At 49.5% G+C, this 23327-nt stretch overlaps 3 protein-coding genes, 1 long non-coding RNA gene and 1 pseudogene across 9 annotated transcripts; 2 read left to right on the top strand and 3 right to left on the bottom strand.

Moving 5' to 3' along the window:
* Positions 1–702: 702 nt before the first annotated feature.
* Positions 703–2687, bottom strand: LOC125556208 (annotated as a pseudogene).
* A 3281-nt stretch (positions 2688–5968) lies between these two features.
* LOC125509668 (putative F-box protein At3g23960) lies at positions 5969–10192 on the bottom strand. Of its 6 annotated transcripts, XM_048674692.1 has the most exons (7): positions 9862–10192; positions 8001–9344; positions 7777–7896; positions 7532–7627; positions 7387–7446; positions 6674–6742; positions 6326–6465 (listed from the first exon to the last, which is right to left on the bottom strand). In XM_048674692.1, exons 2-6 carry the CDS (start codon positions 9300–9302, stop codon positions 6707–6709), a joined length of 1614 nt encoding a protein of 537 aa, XP_048530649.1. In that variant the 5' UTR covers positions 9303–9344; positions 9862–10192; the 3' UTR covers positions 6326–6465; positions 6674–6706. The 6 variants fall into 6 exon arrangements, 5 of the variants coding, with proteins under 5 accessions (XP_048530648.1, XP_048530645.1, XP_048530647.1 ...); XM_048674691.1 differs by having other exon boundaries at positions 5969–6742; XM_048674688.1 differs by lacking the exon at positions 6674–6742 and having other exon boundaries at positions 5969–6465.
* Positions 10193–10320: 128 nt separating this feature from the next.
* LOC125509669 (putative F-box/kelch-repeat protein At3g22730) lies at positions 10321–12807 on the bottom strand. The gene is made up of 2 exons (XM_048674693.1): positions 12604–12807; positions 10321–11862 (listed from the first exon to the last, which is right to left on the bottom strand). The coding sequence occupies exon 2, from the start codon at positions 11817–11819 to the stop codon at positions 10545–10547; it is 1275 nt and encodes a 424-aa protein (XP_048530650.1). The 5' UTR covers positions 11820–11862; positions 12604–12807; the 3' UTR covers positions 10321–10544.
* Positions 12808–12835: 28 nt separating this feature from the next.
* LOC125509670 lies at positions 12836–14291 on the top strand. The gene is made up of 2 exons (XR_007284183.1): positions 12836–13860; positions 13951–14291. It is a non-coding gene; the product is annotated as an uncharacterized LOC125509670 (long non-coding RNA).
* A 4742-nt stretch (positions 14292–19033) lies between these two features.
* Positions 19034–19968, top strand: LOC125509667 (probable E3 ubiquitin-protein ligase XERICO). Its single transcript, XM_048674687.1, has one exon. It carries the CDS (start codon positions 19167–19169, stop codon positions 19659–19661), a length of 495 nt encoding a protein of 164 aa, XP_048530644.1. The 5' UTR covers positions 19034–19166; the 3' UTR covers positions 19662–19968.
* The last annotated feature ends 3359 nt before the right edge of the window (positions 19969–23327 follow it).

The following is a 23327-nucleotide window of genomic DNA, read 5'->3' as shown; positions in this document are numbered from 1 at the left end:
GATTACCTGATTTCCTTTTAGGTGAGAAGATGGATGAAGCCAGAGCTCGAGGGCCAACATTGTTAGCATAGATGGTTTTGAGCAAACGACTAAAAGAAGGTCCTGGGGATCCAAACAATGTAGTTTTGTGTGTTTGTCAGTTCCTAACATCTTGAGCAACCTTGCAGAAAGGAGCTCTTTGAGGACTGTTGTGACATAGATCCAGCAAGCTGGTGATGGTGGTGCAGGAAGTGTATGGGCGTCGACATGGCTGGAACCCCAAACCCCATGGTCATGAGACTAGCGATGTAGTCGTCGTCGTCCTTTTTGTGCTCTCCTGTGTTGGTCTATTTTGGGATTCTGTGTACAATATCTTTTTTTTTCTGTATGAGAGTTAACTGCAGTTTGTCAGGTTACTGGTTGACGATGCTCTTGTTCATGTTACCAAGGATGATGTAGGGAGTAGTTGTTTACGCGTGTTGGGTTTGGGTGGCTAATGCTCAGCCCGTATGGTGTGTGTATGTGCGTGTGTGTATTGGGTTTGGGTGGCTAATGCCCAGCCCGTATGGTGTGTGTAATACTGAAAAATTCTATATTGTTTGCATTTACTATTCATTTGGATGTATGTAAGCTCGGGAACATAATTGAATATTTGGAAAAGCATATTGATAACATACATGGGATGACCCGACATACGTCAATCTAAACACATGCATAGTTATTCCGTGCAACGCACGGGCATCTTACTAGTCTTCATAAAGTCTGGACCACATTGTTTCCTTCTTGGCAAGATTCTGCTCCCAAGCTTCCCATTTTTTCAGTTCCCACCCATCCCGCTGCTTTGGTCTGCGCACGATGCCAGCCTTACTGAATACTTCTAAACGTACAAGTGACTTCACACACTTGTGAGATTGCAAGTTCTGCCCGTGGGGACTGAAATCTAACAGCTTCACCATCTTGCTCAAATCAATCTTGAAGTTCTCACTAAGCAACTCATACGAACATACATCATCGCTGCCAAGTTGTGTGAAGATCCTATCCCTGTGAACAAAATGTGGACCCAGAATGTAATTAGGTGGGTTCTTAATGTTGTACTTCCGGCTCCACCTTTGTTGCTCTGCCGTGTTGTCAAGTGTCCAGATCTGCAGCTCACCAAGAACAGTTCTGGCATCATAGTGACTGGTTTGAGCAGTTACTATGCATATCTTCCCATCTATATCTCTGATCCAGAACTTACGAGGACCATAATAATCATGATCTTCATATGCTGCAGGCAGTTGTATCATTGCAAAACTTTCTTCCAATAGATCAAAGGACAAAACTGAATGCTGCCAGTTAGCTGACATGTCTTCAGTTAACCAATACATTTTGCCATCAACATTGACAACTCCAGAGTTTCTCACACTGATCAAGCTAAGAGCTTTTGGAGTTTGGATATCTTTCCATTTCTCATCGCCGAGTGTGTAAACTTGGATGATGTTGAACCTGTCTTTATTGTGGGGGCGACCATTAACGCAATCACCGAGGAAGTGTGTAATCTTGTATTCTTTTGTCACGGGATGAAATCCAAAGCTGTAGAAACAGATCACCTTTCACATTCTTCGCAGGTTTCTGAAGATGTAGACATTCACCAGTTGCAAGGTTAGCTATCTTAATCATTGATGTCTTTGTGTATAAGCCAAGAAGGCCATTGCATGAACCGAAAAGGAAATCATCAGGCCCAATCACTGGCACTGCATATCTCGATGGCGCCCAGGCTTCATCAATTAGGACAGCATCACTAGGGTAGGGCTCGCCTGAAACCAAACCTCGCGGGAAGAACAGAAGGGCATAATTTGGCGCACACTGGAGGTGCAATGCAACAAACTGTGGATCCCGGATGATGTTGTGCCAGTGCTTGCAGACTCCGACGCACGTCAACAGAGTGCTCACTGGAAGCCCCAAAAATATCCGCTCAATGATGTCTACCGGGAGGCGGTTTATGATGCATTCCTCATTTATTTGCTTCTTTGATTTGGTTTCTTCAGTAACCATAGTGAGTAGCCAATGCTGAAGCAGCTGAACTACCAGACCCTTCTGCAAACAGCCAAACACACATTTTCAATTAATGATAGCTAGATAGATCTGACTTTGAAATAATTTTATGGGCAAAGAAAGAATGTGAAATTTATGCATTCATATCTCGCTTTCAAGGTTATTCACCAACCAATGTGCCAAGGAAGATACTGATAGCATCTCAAAATCTCTGCTCCGAAATTTTCACTAAAAATACTCGCTTCGCCAGGCTAAGAAAAGGTCAACAATCTCCAGTTACCCAAAGTGAACCCACGGTCAACAAAATATATTTTCTCTCATGTACCAAAAGTGCAGATTACTGTCGAACACTCGTGCGCGCCTCCCACCAGCGCCTCAATCCCTCAACTACAGCCAGTAACTACAAACCCTAGACGCCATTACAGCAAGTAGTCAGCACCTCGACCACGGCAAGTAACTACAAACCCTAGCCGCCGTTACAGATGGAGGAGCGCGGACAAGAAGGAAATCGGGGGAGAATGCATTCCGCGAGCAAAAGGGGGCATCGAGGGCTCACGACCACGATTCAGAATTTCAGATCAGACGAGCTCCGCGGTCGCCGCCATGGGATTGGGATGGGAGGGCTCTCCGCTTGACGGTGAAATGATTTCCCGCCGCTCCCCCCTCGTCGGCTCCTCGACCCCTTCCGGCGGCTCCGGGTATCGCCCAAGAGGAACAAGTTATATTTTTTCTAGCGTGGCCGAAGAGAGGAACGAGTGTTTTATGCTGCGCAGGCCAGGTTCGGCCCAATTAGCCCAACACTGTTCATTCTCCATTGGACTCATAACTTTTTTTTTCAAAAAAAAAAGAACTTTGGTGGATCTAAAAATTCGAGCCTGTCCTGTTTTCTGGACGAAAGCTTTGCCATTTTCCATTGATATATCATGGGTAGAATTTGTGCAATTCACTACACGAGTGAACAGAAAAGCTTATTGCACAAAATACTTATTTTTTTGCGGGGGCATAAAATCCTTATCCAAAACATTAAGGCCAGCGCTAGGCGCCGGTGCGCCGGCCCAAATTTGGGCCGGTCGCGCCCTAGCCATCCGATCCAATTCATCTAGGCCATCAGTTCCTTATCCAAAAAGCTGCTTCATCCCTTCCCCCCTCGTGTGTCTCTCCTCTGTGTTGTCTTCCTCACCTCGCCACGCAGCTCCACCCCGTTCCCAGACAGCCGTTGCCTCCGCCCCCGCCGGCTTGCCTCGCCGTCGACGCGCGCCGCCGTCACCGGTCGCCTTTTTTACCCGCTCTGCTGCACGCCGGCAGCACCTCCCCTACACTTCTCCCTCGCCCTTTGTGGCCATGGGTTGCCGTCGTTGGCCGCGGCACCGCTGCTCGCCGGCAATAGTACGACGCTTCCTCGTCCCTCGCTGGTTCCAGCAAAACAAGTAAGTGGTTGGAACATTGTGCCCCTACCGGTGCCGCCCCAGCATGGATGGAACGATGGAGACGATGAAGTAACTCGCAAAAATCACAATATGTGGTTCCAGCAAAAAATTGTGCTGGTTGTAGCATCTCATGTCGCTGGTTGAAGCTCGCCGTGCACCATTAGTAGCCTCGATCTTCTCTGGTTCCAGCAAAAATGGACTATGTTTGTAATAAATGGTGTTGCCGATTGCAGCTCCGCATCACGGTGGTCGTAGCATTTCGCCGCATGTAGCAGCTCCGCCGTTGCCTGACGCAACCCCGTCGCTTTCTCTGGTTCCAGCAAAAATGGTCAACGGTTGTAACAAATGTTGTTGCAGGTTGCAGCTCCGCAGTACGTCGGTCGTACGTCGTCGCCTGACACAACCCCGCCGCTTTCTCTGGTTCCAGCAAACAAAGTCGCCGGATGTAGCTTTTTGAGCTGCTGGTTGCAGCTCGATTGCACGCGGTAGCAGCTTCCCAGCATCTCTGATGGTGGTTCGAGCAAAAAATAAATTGGTTGTAGCATCTGTGGGGCTGGTCCCAGCATGCGTCCCCTACGGTCCGCAAACATTGGTTGGCTTTCGTCTACGGCGACACCTCGGCCGCCTGGTTGCAACATAGAGGGCCACCCATCTCTTGTCCCATGGCTGGAGAGGGGAAAAAAGCCGAGGAGGAAGTGTGGGGGTGGCCGCCAGTTCGCTGGAGTAGGACAAATAGATGACGGCCTCGGTTTCACGCCCGGTGGTGCAGGGCGGTGGCCGGAGACCGATGCTCTCACAACAACTTCCGCTCGCGGGATGGAGGGGATGGGTTATGGTCGTGAGCGGGAGATGCAGTTTGCATCGTGACGGGATCTGAAGAAAAGGGACGAGTGGAAGACAACACACAAGGGCTGTAGGATTGCCTTCGATCCAACGAAGCGCGCGGCGCAACGCTTCGACCGGCGCACCGGCAGCAAACGTTTCCCAAACATTAATGTATGCATCAAGGGCGCTCGCTCGCGCGTGCCACGTAGGATCGAACCCGACAAAAATGGCTCTTAGAAAGATTCGGTATCGACTGTTGTGTCTTCGGCCTAATTAACAAAACGCTACTGCCATTCTCCATTACACTCGAGTACAGCATTGTTCAAAAATATTTTAGAACTTCGGTTAAATCTTAATTTTGTACCTTTAAAAGAAGAAACAATTCCCCGATTCATTATTTTCTGGAGGAAATGGCAAAGCTTGTCATTTTTCATTGATCTCAGGGGTAGAATTTTTTTTGACGAAAAAGCAGCAGGGTGCTGATTTTCATTGATGAAGGAGAGTACAAAGTACAGTACAGGTGCAAAAAAACGAGAAAAGGAGACAGAGCAGGGCGCCGGAGACCCTGCCTACAAACACCGGCCTAGCACCATCCATTCATAGAATAAAGTGCAGCACATCCATCTATACCTGGGCATATCTCGGGCCAGGCCGGTCTTCGGGCCAGGCCTAAAAAAGCCTGATGCTAAAAAGCCAGGCCCGGCCCAGTAATCGGGCCTACTAATTCCGGCCCGAGCCCAGTCGGCCCGGCCCGGCTACGGCTAAAATCACGTTTTTTGCAGGCCTGAGCCCGGCCCGGCTACGGCTAAAATCACGTTTTTTGCAGGCCTGAGCCCGGCCTGATTTACCTGTCAGGCTCATTTCCCAGGCCCAAGCCAGGCCCGATGGCACACACGGGCTCAGCCCGGCCCAGGATTTTCGGGCCGGGCTGCCCATGGCCAGGTCTACATCCATCAGACTGCCTATCGTCAATGATGAACGTGTGCAACAGAGCTGAATTTAGCGTTGAAGATCCTGTCGTTTCGTTCCTTCCAAAGGCAGCAAGAAACAAGCAGGCAGGGGCAGGCAGCCTTCGCGGTGGCTCTGGAGATCGGCCGTCCGAACCGAGAGCGTAGGCTGCCTGCCATGGACATGTCCAGGTCAGAGAAAGGCCTCCCTAAGTAGAAGGCCGTTTGTGCCCAAACTTGCCGGGAGAAGGGGTAGCCAGCGATGAGATGTAACGCCGTCTCGGGGTCGGTGTGGGTGGCAGAGAGAGCAAATGGGATTCTTGCTGGTAGTGCAATGAGCTTACATGTCCAGCCAGGGAGTCTCTTGGCCAGTGCGTCAAGGATTGGTTGTAGATCTTCTCTTCTTAGCCTTGCATCAGACAACGGCAGCCAACAGGGCCGTCTCGTGGTCGTGGCAGCATTTGATCGGAGTTGCTGCACTCTTCTTGCTCCAGTTGGTCCGCAGCCCCGAGATGGAGTGGAACAACTCCACAAGAGTGACAACGGCATCGGCATGCATCTCAGTCCGGGATGGGCTGATGAAGAGCACAACGTCATTTGGCGACGCTGTGGATCAGGCTAACAGGCCTCAAGTCAGTGAGCTGCGTAGCGCCCTCGTGTTTCGGGATCAAGATCATGGTCGCTGTGTTCAGGGCGTGCAAATTGGAGGCGTTGCAGTTCACAAATTAACAAACAACGCTAACTGCGCAAAACAGTAATGAAAATTTACATATTTAGCCACTTGCTTACAACTCTGACCGGAATCACACCACAATTCATATTTCCGGCATGATCATGTTCTAAAGATACGTAAGATACCTTGCTACTCTACTGGACCATGACCCCAAAAGGCAAACGCAGAATTGTAACAGAGATTCAGAATATAGGGCGTGTCAGGAACCTGGTTTGGATCTTCTGATCAAAGGTCTTTCAGTACGCAAATTCTTCAGTGTCTCAAACAGACCAATATTTTTAATCAGGTCCAAGTGCAACAAATTGAAATGGAGAAAACATAACGGTGGTACTGCAGAAATAACTGCTCTACAGGCGAAAGAGCTAACAAGTCCCTCGACGGTAAAAAGAAGCAAGAGTTGAATAACAGCCTTAGTAGGCTGAGAAGAATGACGATAAGCTCTCAAGTATCAAGTCTTCGCGTCATCGCCCTCGCTGTGATTCTGAGAAGAAATGCCAGCATTTGTACTCGAAGCACCAATCTGAAACATGAGTAAGGTTCAAACACAAGACAATGGTACTTTCATCACACATCAGGCAAAAGTCTAGAATTCCCATTACAGGAAAGATAACAAAATGTTTTCAGTTCCTTTAAAAAGAAAAGGTGCACAGACAGCATAATAATCATGTCGCCAGATTTTGAACTTGAAGCTCAAACGAGAAAACGGGAAATGAAAATTTAACATTTACCAATCAATCCATGCTTCCTACTCTGAATGTTCCTCAAGTCTTATATGTTAATTTGTCTGCTATATAAAGCTGTACGATGTAGAACAACTTTAAGTACCTCTTACATTACTTGACAGCAACCAAAGTAACTTTTAGTTCCAAACACAGCTGCACAGCTATGCTCAATTAACCATTATTCACTAAGTCTGCCAGCAAATGTATAAGAATGGGACTGAAAGCAATACCATGCCATTAAAAGACGATAAAACTTGGCAGAACCTATATCTATGTCTGTAAGTCTGAAAATACAAGTTAAGAAAGGAATCAACATGTAAAGTGTTTTGCAACCAACCCAGTTCCCAAATTTAGGGCACTTACACAAACCTTGATGAAAAAAATATTTCTTACTGATGCAAAATTTGTTGATTGTGGGGTACGGGCTACCTACCTAACAAATCAATGAACACGACAACTAGACAACTTGCACACTTAGCAAAAAGAACTAAAGTACAGGTGTATGCATAAATTAAAATATGGGATGGAAAATAATTGCATTATTACAAGGGGGTCATTCATTTGTATGACATGAGATAATCCAATTACTTTGCTTATATTTCATAAGAAACTATTTCTTTTATTCCGGAAGAGATTAAAACAGATATTGGAGACAAGAACTAGCGAGCTATAGCAGAAAGGGAAAACATGAAAAAATTAGATCAAATGTAAACTTTTACCTGGTCATCTACAGCACTATCAATCATGTCAAAGATACTATTTGTTGTCTGAATCATAGCCTGTAGACAAGTTTAACTTTATTCATTTGACATGTTTCAACGAAAAGTCGTCAATGATCTGGCTTGTAAATTTAAAACACTATACCTTTATAATAGTCTCACTATTATTAATACGAGCAATTAAATTGTCCTGATCCAGCTTCTGTGCCACACAATTAAGATGCCGGAGGGGTCTTGTCTGCTGGAGTCTCATGCAAGGCATGTGTTACAACAACGATAAGGGTGCACTCAAACATTCATATGCCTTCTGCTTTTCAAATGATTAATGCCTATTCAAATTTAAATGTGAAAAATAAAGGTATGCTGACGTCCATTTAGGTAAAGAATTACCTGGTCTGGAAAGTTTGGAAATATTTGATCGATTTTCATGCCTATTTCCCGTCGAATCGCATCATCCAATATATGTTGCAGTATATCATTGAACCATATGCCATTTTGTTGTGCACATGCCTGTCAAATAATGAATTTCCGTTAAATTTCTGCAACTCAGCTATTGTTAAAATTTCCAGAATAATGAATGTCTGCTAAACTCAATTTGAATGCAGTCGACATACAATTCCATTAAGCTCAACTTGGTGAATGACACTCCGCAATTTTTCATTCTCAGAGAGCCCACGCTCCCACGCCTCCCACTTGTTCAATTCCCAGCCTTCCCGCTGTTTTGGCCTACACACAATCTTAGCATTCTTGTATACATCTAAACGTACAAGTGACTTCACACAGTTGTGAGATTGCAAGTTGTGCCTGCAGGGACTGAAATCTAACAGCTTCACCATCTTACTTGAATCAATCTCGAAGTTCTCACCAAGCAACTCGTACGAACATACATTATTGTGGCCACGTTGTGTGAGGATTCTATCCCTGTGAACAAAACGTGGACCCAGAATGTAATCTGGTGGGTACTTAATGTTGTACTTCTGGCTCCACCTTTGCTCTACCATGTTGTCAAGTGCCCAGATCTGCAGCTCACCGACAAGAGTTCGGGCATCATAACGACTAGTTTGAGCAGTCACTATACATATTTTCCCATCTATATCTCTGATCAAGAACTTACGAGAACCATAGTAATCATGATCTTCGCGTGCTGCTGGCAGTTGTATCATTGCAAAACTTTCTTCCCTGATATCAAAGGACATAACTGCATGCTGCCAGCTAGCTGACATGTCTTCAGTTAACCAATACATTTTCCCATCAACATTGACAACTCCAGAGTTTCTCACACTGATCAAGCTAAGAGCTTCTGGAGTTTGGATATCTTTCCATTTCTCATCACCAAGCGTGTAAACTTGAATGATGTTGAACTTGTCTTTATTATGGGGACGACCATTAATGCAATCACCAAGGAAGTGTGTAATCTTGTATTCTTTTGTCACGGGGTGAAATCCAAAGCTATAGAAACAGAAATGATCACCTTTCAGATTCTTCACAGGTTTCCCAAGATGTAGACATTCACCAGTTGCAAGGTTAGCTATCTTGATCATTGATGTCTTTGTGTATAAGCCAAGAAGGCCATTGCATGAACCAAAAAGGAAATCACCAGGCCCAATCACTGGCACTGTATATGTCGATGGCGACCAGGCTTCATCAATTAGGACAGCATCGCTAGGGTAGTGCTTCCCTGAAACCAAACCTGGCGGGAAGAACACAAGGGCATAACTTGGCGCACACTGGAGGTGCAATGCAACAAACTGTGGATCCCGGATGATGTTGTGCCAATGCTTGCAGACTCCGACGCACGTCAACAGAGTGCTCACTGGAAGCCTCAAAAAGACCCGCTCAATGAGGTCCCCTGGGAGGTGGTTTATGATGCATTCCTCATTTATTTGCTTCATTGATTTGGTTTCTTCAGTGACCATAGTGAGCACCCAATGCCGAAGCAGCTGAAATACCAAACCCTTCTGCGAACACACATTTCAATTAATGATAGCTACATAGAAACTGACATTTAAGTAATTTCATGGGCAAAGAAAGAAGGTAACATTCATGCATTTTTAATTTTTTTTATCTCGCTTTCAAGGTAATTTACCAACCAATGTGCAGGAAGATACTGATAGCATCTCCAAATTTCTGCTCCGAAATTTTGACCACTCCAGGCTAAAAAAAGTAACAATCTCTAGTTACCCAAAGTGAACCCACGGTCAAAAAAAAAAAAATCTCTCATGCACCAAAAGTGCAGATTACTGTCAAATCCAGCGAACACTCGTGCGCGCCGTCCCTCGGTGCCTCAATCCCTCAACTACAGCAAGTAACTACAAACCCTAGACGCCCTCGGGCGCCATTACAGCAAGTAGCCAGCACCTCAACCACGGCAAGTAACTACAAACCCTAGCCGCCGTTACAGATGGAGGAGCGCGGACAAGAAGGAAATCGGGGGAGAATGCATTCCGCAAGCAAAAGAAGGTATCGAGGACTCACAAGCACGATTAGGATCAGACGAGCTCCGCGGTCGCCGCCATGGGATTGGGATGGGAGAGCTCTCCGCTTGACGGCGAAATGATTTCCCGCCGCTTCCCCCTCGTCGGCTGGCTCTTCGACCCCTTTGTGCCGGCTCCGGGGCTTCGCCCAAGAGGAACAAGTTCTATTTTTTTTAGCGTGGCGGAAGAGGAACGAGTGTTTTATGCTGCGCAGGCCAGGTTCGGCCCAATTAGCCCAACACTGTCCATTCTCCACTGGACTCGGGTAAAATTCTGTGTTCAGAACCTTTTTTTTTCACAGAAAAAAAGGAACTTTGGTGGATCTAAAAATTCGAGGCTGTCCTGTTTTCTGGACGAAAGCTTTGCCGTTTTCCATTTTGATATATCATGGGTAGAATTTGCGCTATTCTACACGAGTGAACAGAAAAGCTTATCCCCTCAAAAAAAATAACAGAAAAGCTTACTGCACAAAATACTTACTTTTTCGCGGGGGCACAAAATCCTTATTAGCTTACAATATGTTACAATAACCAGTAGCTTAAATCTCCGCCGAGAATTACACCATAATTCATTCATGTTTCACAAGTAAACATGTTCGAAAGTTTGTACAAAATACATCTCTGTTACCTACACCTATACCGGACCATGACCACAGAAGGCCAACGCAGAGTCGTAATCAGAAATTCAGGAACCTGGTTGCGGGAGAGGCCAGTGCGGCGCGCGAGCAATGGCCGCCCCCGCGTACACGTCCAACGGGACGAGCGTCGCCCTGTACAGGTACGCCTGCGTCTCGTAGTACCTGTAAGGCCGGAAGTTCAGCAGCCTCACCTCCCCGCCGTCGTCCTCGTCGCCCCGCAGGTCCCGGCAGAACGCGTCGCCGTCGCGGCCGTGCAGCAGGACCTTCCCCCCGCGGACGAAGCACGGCTGCGGGACGCACCGCGGCGCCGACGGCGACAGGTCGACGCTGTACTTGAGCGACCACCGGTCCTCGCCCCGGCTCTCCAGCGTCCAGACGTCCATCCTCCCGGAGACCTCGGCGTTGTAGCGGCGCCACCGGGGGGCGCTGCTGCTGAAAGGGGCGGTCACCAGGCACGTCTTCTTCCCCACCTCCGTCACGTAGTAGGACAGCGCGGGAGCGCCGCAGGGCCGCCCGTCCGTCGCCCCGCCGCACGCTCTCAGCGGCGGAGGCCTCAACGTCACAAAGGTCTCTTCCTTCAGATCAAACGCCATGACCGCCACGCCGCAGCACGCCCCTTCCTCCTCCGCGAGCCAGTACATGGCGCCGTCCACGTTGACGACGCCGAGGTTCACCAGGCAGCTCTCCCTCGGCGCCCTGACGTCCCGCCACCCGTCCCCGCCGAGGGTGTGCACCTGGACGGCGTCGAAGCGGAACGGCTGCCCCGACGGCCGGCCGTGCCGGGGCTCGCGGAGGAAGTAGACGAGCTTGTACTCCCCCGTCGCCGGGTGGAACCCGAAGCTGTAGAGATAGTACAGGTCGCGGAGCGATCTCCCGTCGGGCTTCGAGAGGTGCAGCCGCTGGCCGGTCGCGGGGTTGACGATCTTCAGCGTGTACTTCCTGTAGAAGCAGAGCAGGCCATTGCAGGACGCGAAGAGGTGGTCGTCCGGGTCCATGGACGCCGCCGCCCACGTTGACACGGACCATTTCTCATCGAAGAGCTTCATGCGGCCAGGCATGGCGGTCTTGAGGCTCACCGAGGCCTCCAGCCTGGGCAGGAAGAGGAGGAGGTGCTCCGGTGCACGGTTGGCATGGTCCATGATGAAGCAGGGGTCGCTGATCACGCCGCGCCATTGGTGGCACGTCCCGCGGAGCCTCTGCAGAGTGCTCACCGGAAGCCGGAGAAGTATCTCGTGCAGGACGTCTGGTGTGAGGCGGCTGATGCTTGCCAACTGATTTTCGGTTGCCTGCTCGTGCTCTGCGTCGTTTATGTCACTGGCCATTTCCAAGCACCTTTTCCCCTAAGAAAGTTGTGCCTGACAAGTCCTGTAATATGCCATAAAATTGGAAGCTTAGGAACATACATATGGTGCGTTGCTTTCAGAAATGGAGGTGCTAGTATATCTATAATCTATCAAGATCGATTCAGTTCTAGGATCATGCGATCATTTGGAACTTTTGACAGAAACAGCCATTTTTCTATGGGAACGGCTTATCTGACCCAAAGTTAATATAAAGTTGAGTCATCTATTCTCGCACGGAGGGAGTATTCATATTCTGCCAAACAAGTAGTAGAAGTATTTGGTTATGCTGACTAAGTTTTCAGTGTATTTGTTTGTGTTCAACATAATATGTGCTTCTAGAACAAAATTCCTTCCAAGAGAACCGGCTTTGCTTTGGTCGTGCCCTCGGAAAAGAAGGCACTCTGCTATTATCAGTCACTAGTCTAGCATCTACTAGCTCTGATTTTCAACTTGAATTGGTCAGAATAGCCCTGCACTGCAAGGCTGCAAATGAAACGAGTGCATGGCTAACTTTTTCTAGTAGCTGCAGCAGCAACAAAGGACCATGAACTGGAACAGCAGCACGCCTTCAGGGCGCATCCAACAAAGCCACTAACACGCGTACGTATGGATACGAACCCATCACTCACACGTTCTACAAGGTTCTAGACCAAGTTCATTCCAGATTCCAGTTCATCGATCCTCGACTTGAAAACTACCTAGCTGACATGGCGGCCGAATCCGACACTAGGCAAAAGACTGCAGGAATCTGAAGAAAACTTACAGCGGAATCTTCTCTCCAACTCCCGGCGGGATCTATCTTCCCCAGGCGAAGAAGAAGAAGAAGAAGAAGAAGCCCGCGGCCACAGGCTTAAGCCCACCGTTATCCTCGGAGAGTGCTACTACTTATCGGCCTCCTCTCTGGCAGTAACTAGCCTTCGTGGACGCAAGCATCGCACTCCACCAAGTCTCCAGGAGTCCAGCGTTACCGTTATCCTCTCTCTGATTGCGTGACGGCTTCTTCAACCGCCCGTAGAATCCAAAAACAGAAAAATATCAAGGGCATAGGCCCAGCAAGCAGCGAAGGCCCGAGTATTCAAACGGTGGACAGTATACCGTACTCGTACAATAGCATGGCTCCCTACAAAAGTACAAAGCGTCCACACTCTGTGCGAGCGATAATCTATTCATCAGGAGATCTGAAAAATCTTTCGAAACTTTCAATAAGCATATACGTCGTGGGGGCAACATGCACACTTGCAGTATTTGATGCTGAATATCTATTTTCTAGCAAATGGTTCGGCATTATTCGGGTTGGTGTAGCTTAAATGGTACTCCTACTAATGATGACGTTAATCAAAGCGAGTAATAATATCAATGACTAATTTTCATTTGGGACTAACTCGTGGCTATTTCCGCACAACCATATGATCAAGTTTCAACCCTGAATGGGTTATTTGCTGAAGATATTGGCGCTGCTGTGAGCGGCATGGTCCTCCGAGGTCAGTCGGGCTACTTGCTGAATTGCAGTGACCCCCTCGAGGCTCAACTTCTAGTGATTAAGGAAGATTTGATGCTTGATCTTCAATGGAGTCAGCTCCCAATGGCCATTGAAACATATTGCCTTCAAGCTGTGAATATGCAGAAGAGAAGAAACTTGGACAGATCTCGTTACTGCGTTATTGTTCGTGATATTAGTTTGCTCATGGAACAATGAAAACCTTGTATTACTCATATCCGTCGTGGGGGCAACATGTACACTTGCAATATTTGATGTTGAATATGTACTTTTTAAGCAAATGGTTCGGCATTATTTGGGTTGGTGCAGCTTAAATGGTACACTGATACCCCCTCTGTAAACTAAAGTAGTGATCTAAAAGATCTTATATTAATTTACAAAGGGGTTACTAATGATGATGTTGACTGATTTTCATTTGGGACTAACTCGCGGCAATTTTCGGACGACTATACGATCAAGTTTCAACACTGAATGGGTCATCTGCTGAAGATATTGTCGCTGCGGGGAGCGGCATGGTCTAAGGTCAGCCGGGCTCCATAGTTTTCTCTGCATGCATGTAATTGCTGAATTGCAGTGACCCCCTCGAGGCTGAATTTCTAGTGATTATGGAAGGTTCGACGCTTGATCTTCAATGGAGTCAGCTCCCAATGGCCATTGGAACATTATTGCCTACAAGTTGTGAATATGCTGAAGAAAAGGAATTTGGCCAGATCTCGTTAATACTTTATTGTTTGTGAGATTAGTTTGCTTATATGGAACAATGAAAATCTTGTATTACTCATATTCTTCGCACTCAGAATGATGTAAGCCATTTTATGGCAAATTATGGTAGAACCTCTGGGTGCACTGTTGTGTGGCTCGGATCTGGCCCTGAAGACGCCATCAGACTTTGTTAGAATTATGGTAGTTTTGCTACGAGAGTAATACAAATGTTAAAAAAAGTTTCATCACTTTGTCAGGTGCATCCCAGTATCATGCTCGTACAGTTCTACTCTCCTCTCCCCCGATGTTTCACCATCGCCACCTAATGACATAGTCATCAGAATTTCGTCTCTTCCTCTATTGGTTCCTAGAAATTTCCATTTGTGGCCATTACCATCACGACAAGTCTGCAATCAATATTCAATACCAACTGTGCCCAAGTTTGTTGGAAAACACAATTCCATAATCAATGCGGATGATAACAATGCAAATCGAAGGAATATATCTAGCAAAGTCTAGAAATCATAGATTGTACTAGCTAGAATTGTGTAACTAGTCCAGCCATCGTGTAAATTCGTACAATTGGAAGGTAGGATCATGATTCTAACCACCTTGGTGGCGTCGACCCAACTTGTTGGCACCACCTATTGATTGTTGTGCTCGTGGCTAACACCGTTGTTAAGCAACCAATCCATTGATTTCAAGGAGTTTTATTGGTTATCATCGTCGTCGCTAGTCATTTCTGTCCACTTTCTCTTATTCATCCTTAGTGTTTTTTTCTCCTATAATTACTAAATCCATTGAGCCCGATCGGACAAAGTGAGGATGTCGTGCCTTGTAAGACAAAATCCAGCATGTCCTCCATTAAATTGTATTCCCTCCGTTCCTAAATATAAGTCCTTTTAGAGATTTTAGTATATGTAGTCCTTAGGGAAATCTCTAAAAGGACTTATATTTAGAAACACATGGAGTATTAATTCTATCAAAAAACAAGAAAAAAATCAAAAGCATGCCCATATTACAAAAAGATCAAAGCAAAGACAACATGTGTACCATTTCTACACAGATCCTTAGTGTTTCTTTATTGTGTGAAGTAGTTGAATGGTTTTGGTAAGCTGGAGATTACACATCATGCTAGGGTGCAATTTTCAGTGGGAAGTCATGTGAACAAGGTGGTGATGCAAGCTTGTCATCTCCTTTTGAGAAGGTTGTGCCAGTTTGATCACAATGCTACTCACCATGTGAGGTCTAACAAGTATTCTTTCATGCATTATGGAGTGAACCATGTCTTGAAGCCTATAATGGATAAGACAATGAAGGGCGAGCAATTCCTAGATATGAAGAAGCCAAAAAAGTTAAGATGGTCGTGGCGTTGTAGGTGTTGTGTTGTGAGCACTAGTTCTTTGAGTGTTAACCCGTGTGTGGATTGAAGGGCTTGCCCTTAATCCATAAGGACCCTTGTGGTTTCGTCTTGTGATTCTATCTAGGTTCGCAAGTTCATGGTCTGGATTGCGTCCTTATGAATCAAGCTAGTTATCCGCTTCAATATATCCGAGTTTGTTTTCTAGTTGTTGTGCTTTATCATTTCACTGATGGAGTTAGTTACTGCTGCCTGTGAGTCATTTTGGTACCGTAAAAGCGGCGCGTCAATTTCAAATACATCCAATGTGAGTGGGGTCTTATCAGAAAAACAAATACAGTAACCCTGTGGCGTACGTGCTTGCTTCTAGACGGTTCCAGGGGTCGCCGGACGAAGATCCTCGCCTGACATGACACCAAACACACGCACACACAGGACACAACGACGAGAGACATACCAGCAGCAGCAGCGCACAAAGATGCTTGGAATTCCAAGCAGCACACGCCGGCGATGGGGCGAACGAGAGAGAGAGAGAAATCCGATCACGCTTCTCGATCTCTCAGACACACGTACGGGTCTCACTCACGACGGGACTAGTTGTCAACATGGTGGCAGACACTTGTCACCACGGTCCAACGCAGCACGTATGGGTGACAGGACAAGCGGTCAAGCCGCGCGCACGCGCGCACGCACGCACCACCCGGGCGCGCGATCGCGATCGCGGCGCGTGACGAGGGCGAGGGCGCCCCGTCGACAGCTCGGACGGGCGGGCGCACGGCGGCTAGCGGCGCGGCGTGGGCGCGCGGCCCCGCCACGCCTCCCTCCCCCCTCGCCGGTTCGAGACACCGCCACGTTGCTTTCCGCGCGCCTCGCTGTCGCCCCGAGCGCGGGCCACGCGGCGGCCACGTGACCCGGGCGCGCGGGATGGGGACGCGCCCCCGCGTGCCGCGCTGGGCGCACCGCAGCGCTCGGACGGCGCCGGAAAGCAACGACGGACGTCAGCGGCGACCCCGGTGGTCTCGCCTCGTCGGTACTACCCAGCACCCCGCCCACGCGCTTTCCTCTGCTTCCTTCCTTCCTTCCTCGCTTGCTTCCTGTGGACGCACGCCCGCGCCTGCTCGCCGGCCGGCCTCGCGGTTAAGCCACGCCATCGCGGGCTAAGCCTTAGCCTAAGCCTAAGCCTAAGCCTAAGCCACGCAAGTTATCTGAAGCGCACCGTCACCACGGAATTTACTTAAAAAACCCACCGTGGAATCTTTTACTCCTGGCCTGAATAGAGTAATCGACCGCACCGGCAGGTTGGCGGAAAGGGCGGAGCCGTCCACCGGATTCCAGATGTGGATCACCGGCGCCCACATCACCCCCGCCGTATACTACTCCTCCCCCCCGTCCTGACTAGTCCACGCGCGCCAAATCTGCCGCGAAATCCCGCTCGTCCCAGTCATTAAGTAGCCAGAAGCGCCGAAACACTATCCTAATGCGCTAGATAAACTACTACTACTACTACTCACCTCTCGTTTGCTTGGCTCGATCGACCTCCGCTCCTCTCCCCTCCCCTCCTGAGGCCACGCGTGTCCGTCCGTCCGTCCATTGGTGGCCACTGCAGCTGCATGTGCCGGCGCAGTAGGGACGATGCCAGACCGGACGCTTAACGCAAGCAGCCGCATTGTTTAGGCCGTGGATCGAGCCGTGCCGTGCGAGTGCGAGTGCGAGTGCGATGCTACGCGGCACGCCTCTCGCCGTAGGGGGCGCGCCCCGGCCACAGGAATCCTCCTGCCCTTCGCTGTCGCCGGTCGAGCGAAATGTTACTGTTACGAGGCATGATCATGCATTGTAGTCGTCAATTCGCTACGTAAACATGCACCCCACACGTTTCGGTTGTGCTTCCGTGCCGTGGTCTCTGGACGGTGCGCGTGTGAGCAGATTTTTTAAATTGTTTTCGGCAATAGAAAACCTCGCTAAGGATCCGAAAAATTCGATTTTCTCTGACATGCGTGCCTGTCGCTAATGGCTGTGCTTGGGTGTCGCCATCGGTGGAGTAGTAAATGAAGATATCGGTCGATCTCAGTTTGGGCGAGGACGGTGCGCGTGTGAACAGAATTCCCCATTAAACTTTCGGTGAAGCCTTTGTATATGAACCGACAGAGCAACGCGCCATTTGAAAACTCCAACGGCTTAGCTAGTTAGCCGCGCAGGTCAACAGGCCGTTCGTGGTCAAGTTCAGACGCAACACAAATACTTGAGCTGCACGTACCCGTCAAAAAAAAAAGAAAAAACTTGAGCTGCACGTACTACGTACTACTACTAGTAGCAGTCAAGCTAGCCCAACCGGACCGTCTTCAGTTTTTAATTTTTGCGAGAGAAACGCCGAGCTCCGTTGATTAGTCCGATGGATGGATTACTGTCGACGGGCACGTAACACAAACAAGTACTCCCAGTACAGTACTGTAGTCGGTAGCTTGCCAGGCAACTTTCATCGACGGACCGGCGGCACCCCAACGAAAAATGATTAGGTGCGTTCCACCGAGACTTTTCCCCATGGCAAGCAATTACGCAAAGCAGCCGCTGCCCACTGGTGTGCCTAGTGGTCAAGACAAGAACCTCCGCGTCCATCGCGGCCGGCCGGCACCCACGGGCAGTACACGGGTCGCCGGAGGCACCCTGGAGGGCGGGGCACTGGACCTGGCGGCCGCGCGTCTGTCCGCCGAGCCTGAACGGCCGAGCCGCAGCGCCCGTGGCCGCGCCGGTCGCCGTCTCTCGCGTCTCTGTCTCGCGCGTCCAAGACTGGTCGCGCCCGTAACTGCGTCGAAGGGGAGGGGACGTGGTGCTAGTGCAGTGGCGTACGTACCAGGAGATCGATTCCCGCTCGGTGCACGGGCTGACCGTGACCGGCCGGGCGTCGGTTCGACCGGCCGGCCGCAGTCGTGCAGGCACGGCAACCCGATCGGCGAGCTGATCCGAACCATTCCTGCAGAATCGGAAGGAAATACTAGTCCTGCTTCCAAAAGAAAAGATTCGGGGGAAAAAATCCCGTGTCTTTTCAACTGAAATGAGGCTGCGATAATGTCTTCCGAGTCAAGCACGTCACGGTTCGGAGCGGATAAATGGCAGGAATCGTGCTGAGCCGCTTACGTTCGGTAGGCCGAATTGAATTCCCTTTCGCCCTCACCTTTCTGATATGGATCTGTCGGAGCCAATCGGCCTCGCCAATCGCGCCCGACGATTTTCTTCCGGGAGGGCGCACTGTCCCGTGACAGTGAGATCGGTCGCTCGACGTTGTACCGTCTCGTCGCCGGTGCGGTGCACTGCACGTACTACTACAAATGCGTCCACCGGGTCTTGGATCGGCCGGCCCAAATAATTGGCCTCAGGAACCATGCACGCATTATTGGGCGCCACGAACCGAACCAGAGCGGGGAATTATTGGGCGCCCACGATCGAACCGCACCGCACCGCATGTGGGGTGTCCCCCCCTCCTCCCCCTCTGGGATGAGATCGGGCGTCCGTCGCGCGGATCCGACGGCGGCGGGCTGCCAACACGGGTCGCGGTGCACCACCCGAACGAGATGGGATGGATAGGGAGGTGACACCAGCAGCCCCCGGGCCGGCTATAAATGCGCCCACCCCGACTCCCCCTCCCTCCCTCACTGTATCCATCCCACCCCACCCACACCGCACCGCTCCCTCGCCCAGACCACCCCGAAAGAAGGCGCAAATTGCAGACGGGTCCCCGGATCGATCCCCATTCCTCCTCCAGGCCGCCGCGATGGGCATCTCCAGCATGCCGGCGCCCAAGGAGAGCCTCCTGATCTACCTGCTCTACCACGCCGTCGTCTCGATCGCCGCCCTGGCGGGCCTCCTCCGCGCCGCGCTCGTCTTCCTCGGCCTGCCCGCGCCGCCCTCGCTGCTGGCCGGGGAGGACGCCGACGGCGCCGACCAGCTCACGGCCGCCACCCCGGCGGGCCCCAGCCTGGCCGAGAGGTTCAGGAGCAGGTTCCGCCCCGCGCGGTTCGGCCGGAGGCGGGGCGCGGCGGCCTCGGCGACGCCCGACTGCCGCGTCTGCCTTGTTCGCTTCGAGGCGGACGCCGTGGTGAACCGCCTGCCCTGTGGCCACCTCTTCCACCGCGCCTGCCTCGAGACCTGGCTGGACTACGACCACGCCACCTGCCCGCTCTGCCGCTCCCGGCTCCTCCCGGCCGCCACCACCGCCGCCGACGAGTCGTGGTCGCCGCCGGCCCCCACCCTGACGGCCTGGATTTAGGGACGAGTGGAGGGAAGAGAAGAGAGAGATTCGCCCCGTCGCGTCGCCCCCGGCTATGTGCTAGCTCCGTGTGTGGCCTCTCCGTGTGCGCGTAGGAATTTAGATGGACCCTAGCAGAGGGCTCTTATGCCCCTCGCCTTTCGCATTTGCCTTTTGGTTTCGTTTTCTGTACGCCTCGTGCCATCGCTGTACCGTGTAAATATTTTTCAGCAGAGAGCGCTCCCACCGGGTGTAGCGCTTTGTGTGATGAGAAATCTGTGTACGGCCCTCGGCTTTTTTTACGAGAAACGGAAAATTGATGGAACAAGGATTGTGTGTCTTATGAACACCAGAGGGCCGGTGTTCTTGCTTGCCTCTTGGATGCCCCTAGCTTCTCTCTCCAGATATTTGTGGAGAAAGTTACTATTTTTTTTTTCTTATTTTACTCTTTCCATGTATGCCGTTGTACTAGCTAATCTCAACAAGTGTTTCTGAAATCGGAGCAAGAATCCACCAATTATTAAAACACGATAGTTATTAAACCTGATCAATGATCAATAAGCCGGTGCTATTCGGGTACTTTCTGGTGGCGTTTATCAAATCAGATCAAGAAACAACTAGTACTACTACCAATTTTTACAAAGTGTTCATTAAACCAGATGAAGAAACCACTAAAAAGCAATCGCTACTGGTGTTTATTAATCCGGATCAAGAAACCACTACTATTCAATCGGGTAATTTCTAGAGTTAAATAAACCAGATGAAGAAACCAGCACTACAATTCGGGTAAATTCTCCGAGGCTCCAAACAAACGGCGAGGGAATCTGCACTAATCAGGAGTATAAAACCAGTGGGGTTGTTGGTTGAGTGATCGATTGTTTTTGGGGGGTGGCGTTGCGGGTATCCCCGGAGCAATTAGGCAGGGGAGACAAGGCGCTGAAAGGCACGGCAACGGCAGCGGATTGTTTATGCGGGCGGGGGCGGGTCACATGGATTACGGATACGTGCTTATCAACGTGGCCCCACTTGGCTGCGTCCGCATCGCCCATGGCACATGCCGCCAATCTTGGGCGTCCCTCCATCGGCTCCTTGTCGTCACGGCCAAGGTACCTTTTTGTTATGCTTTTTCGCCCCTTGCGCTGCAACCCCATCCATGTTTTTTCTTTATAAATGGAATGCATGTTTTTTTACTTGAGAGAAAAACCATGTTTTTAGTCTATCCTCAAAAGTCATTTCTATGGTTAGATGGTTCGAGGGATTGTGGTATCCCCGACCCACCAGGGTTCAAGTACTCGCATTATTCCTGAATTTATTTTAGGATTTCCGAAGGCTCATGCAACCAGACTTTACATAAGTTCTATGAAACGCCTAGCTTAGCTAATGCATGCGACACACCATTCGCCAAGCGTCGAAACCAGCTAATCCTTCATTGCTGACGCGCCTCCAGAAGCATCTTAACCTCTTCAATCACAGGCCCCAACACTGTTAGATTTTTCTCCTTGCTCTGAATCTTACTCACCACTTCTTTGCAATCCATTTCAATGTGCAGATTATTTACATTCAGCTCGTCCGCAACCAGCACTGCCCTTCGACAGGCTTGTAGCTCCATCGTTGCTGGATCAGTACAGTGAGGCATATATTGACAGGCACGAGCAAGAAACGCTCCTTCATGGTTCCTAAGGACAATGCCTCCTCGCCCTCTATCTCCCATCTTGGACGTTGCACCGTCAACATTCGCTTTCACCCAGTTCACTTCTGGTGTTTCCCACTTCTGCACAGGTGTAACATTCGCGGCCTTACCGACTCTCCCATTTACAGCCTGCGATACTTCCATGGCCCGAATGACTGAGCGAGCTATATCTGCCGCTTCTTCTATCTTCTTCCCTTCCCTTGCATTATTTCTAGCGAGCCAAAGCCCGTACAGCCCCTGTACCATGCTCGCCTTCTCATCATCTGAAGCATCTGCGATCCAGGACAAGATCTAGTTCGAGAGGTCACCCTGGGAGCAAGCTGTGACTAGTGGGATCGCCACCGGAACTCCCAATTCCCAGTGTAACACCTTCCAAAACTTTGCTGAATGAAAACAACCCCAGAACCTGTGATAATTCGTCAGTTCGCGTCCTCAGCCCACACAGAATACCCCCGCTTTGATTTTCCGTCTCTGAAGTTCAGAACCTACAACAAGTCCATTCCTTATCAGCCACCATACATGTATATAAACCTTTTGAGGAGCTACAGTATCCCAAAGACTTAGGCTTTGTGATTGGCCACCGTCGACAAGTTCTCCGGCCGTTCGGATTTGAGTTTTTTCTGCGCCATCCTAAGATGATATGCTGACCTGACCGTGAACACCCCGTTCTTTGTGGAATTCCAAGCTAGGTAATCCTCCACACCTGGTCCCTCTATCTGTATTTGCATTATTTCTTGTGCTTCATCCGCGGGAAACATCTCCTGTACCTTAAGAGGACCCCAGGTTGTGCCATGCGCATTCAGCAAGTCACTAACCCGGTTTACCCCATGAATATAGTTCTGGCCCAGTGGCGTCAAACTACCCTTTCGGGGAACCCAATTATCGTGGTGGATTCTAATCTTACTTCCATCTCCTATCCTCCATATGAGTCCGTCCAGCAATAGGTTTCGGCCATGAATAATACTTCTGAATGTATAAGAACCGCCTCCAGGGCAAGTAGCATTAATAATAGAGCCTTCTAAGAAGTACCTTGCTTTTAGCACCCTCGCACACAATGACATGGGGTTCTGTGACATGCGCCAGGCCTGTTTCGCGAGCATAGCTTGGTTGAAAGCCTCTAGATCTCTAAACCCAAGTCCTCCTTCATGCTTCCTAATGCACATCTTATCCCAGGCAATCCAGTGCACCTTCGTTACACCATTAACTGTGCCCCACTAGAAGTTAGAAGAGATCTATGACAGGTTCCGGCATATTTTCTTTGTGAGTTGAAAACATCTCATGGTGCATGTTGGGGTGGACTGAAGACCAAACTTCACTAGCACTTACCTTGCTTTCTTAGAGAGACCTCGACCCTTCCATCCTACAACTTTCTTGCCCGTGCTCTCTCTAACGTACTTAAACGTCCCCTCTTTATACTTGCCTACCACCGTGGGCAGCCCCAAATACCTCTCGCCCAATGCTTTTGAAGAAATACCCACCATTTGTTTTAGCAATGCTTTGTCCTCATCAGATGTCCCCTTACCAAAGAAGATAGCCGATTTTTGCAAGTTCACTTTCTGGCCAAAAGCAACCTCATAGTCCTGTAAGATAGCCCGGAGCACATCAAAACTCTCTTTGGAGCCCTCCAAAAATACCACACTATCGTCGCAAAAATAAGGTGAGTTACAACGGGGCCAATGCTCCCGAACGAAACACCTTTAATATTCTTTTCTTCCCGCGCATGCCTCAGTAGAGTAGAAAATTCTTCTACGCAGAACAGTAATAGATATGGCGATAATGGATCACCTTGCCGGAGTCCTCTAGATGACACAAAGCGGTGTGATAGTCCACCATTCAGCTTAACCTGCAATCTAGTTGAAGTAACACACCGCATGACCATCCGAACCCACTGTGCTGCGAAACCAATCCTCTCCAACATTTGTTTTAGGAATACCCATTCCACTCAGTCGTACACCTTCATAATATCAAGCTTCACAACGCACAATGGATTTTTTACG

This window comes from Triticum urartu, chromosome 5, assembly GCF_003073215.2.
Source record: "Triticum urartu cultivar G1812 chromosome 5, Tu2.1, whole genome shotgun sequence".
Lineage (NCBI taxonomy): Eukaryota > Viridiplantae > Streptophyta > Magnoliopsida > Poales > Poaceae > Triticum > Triticum urartu.
This window is presented reverse-complemented; position numbering and strand designations above follow the sequence as displayed.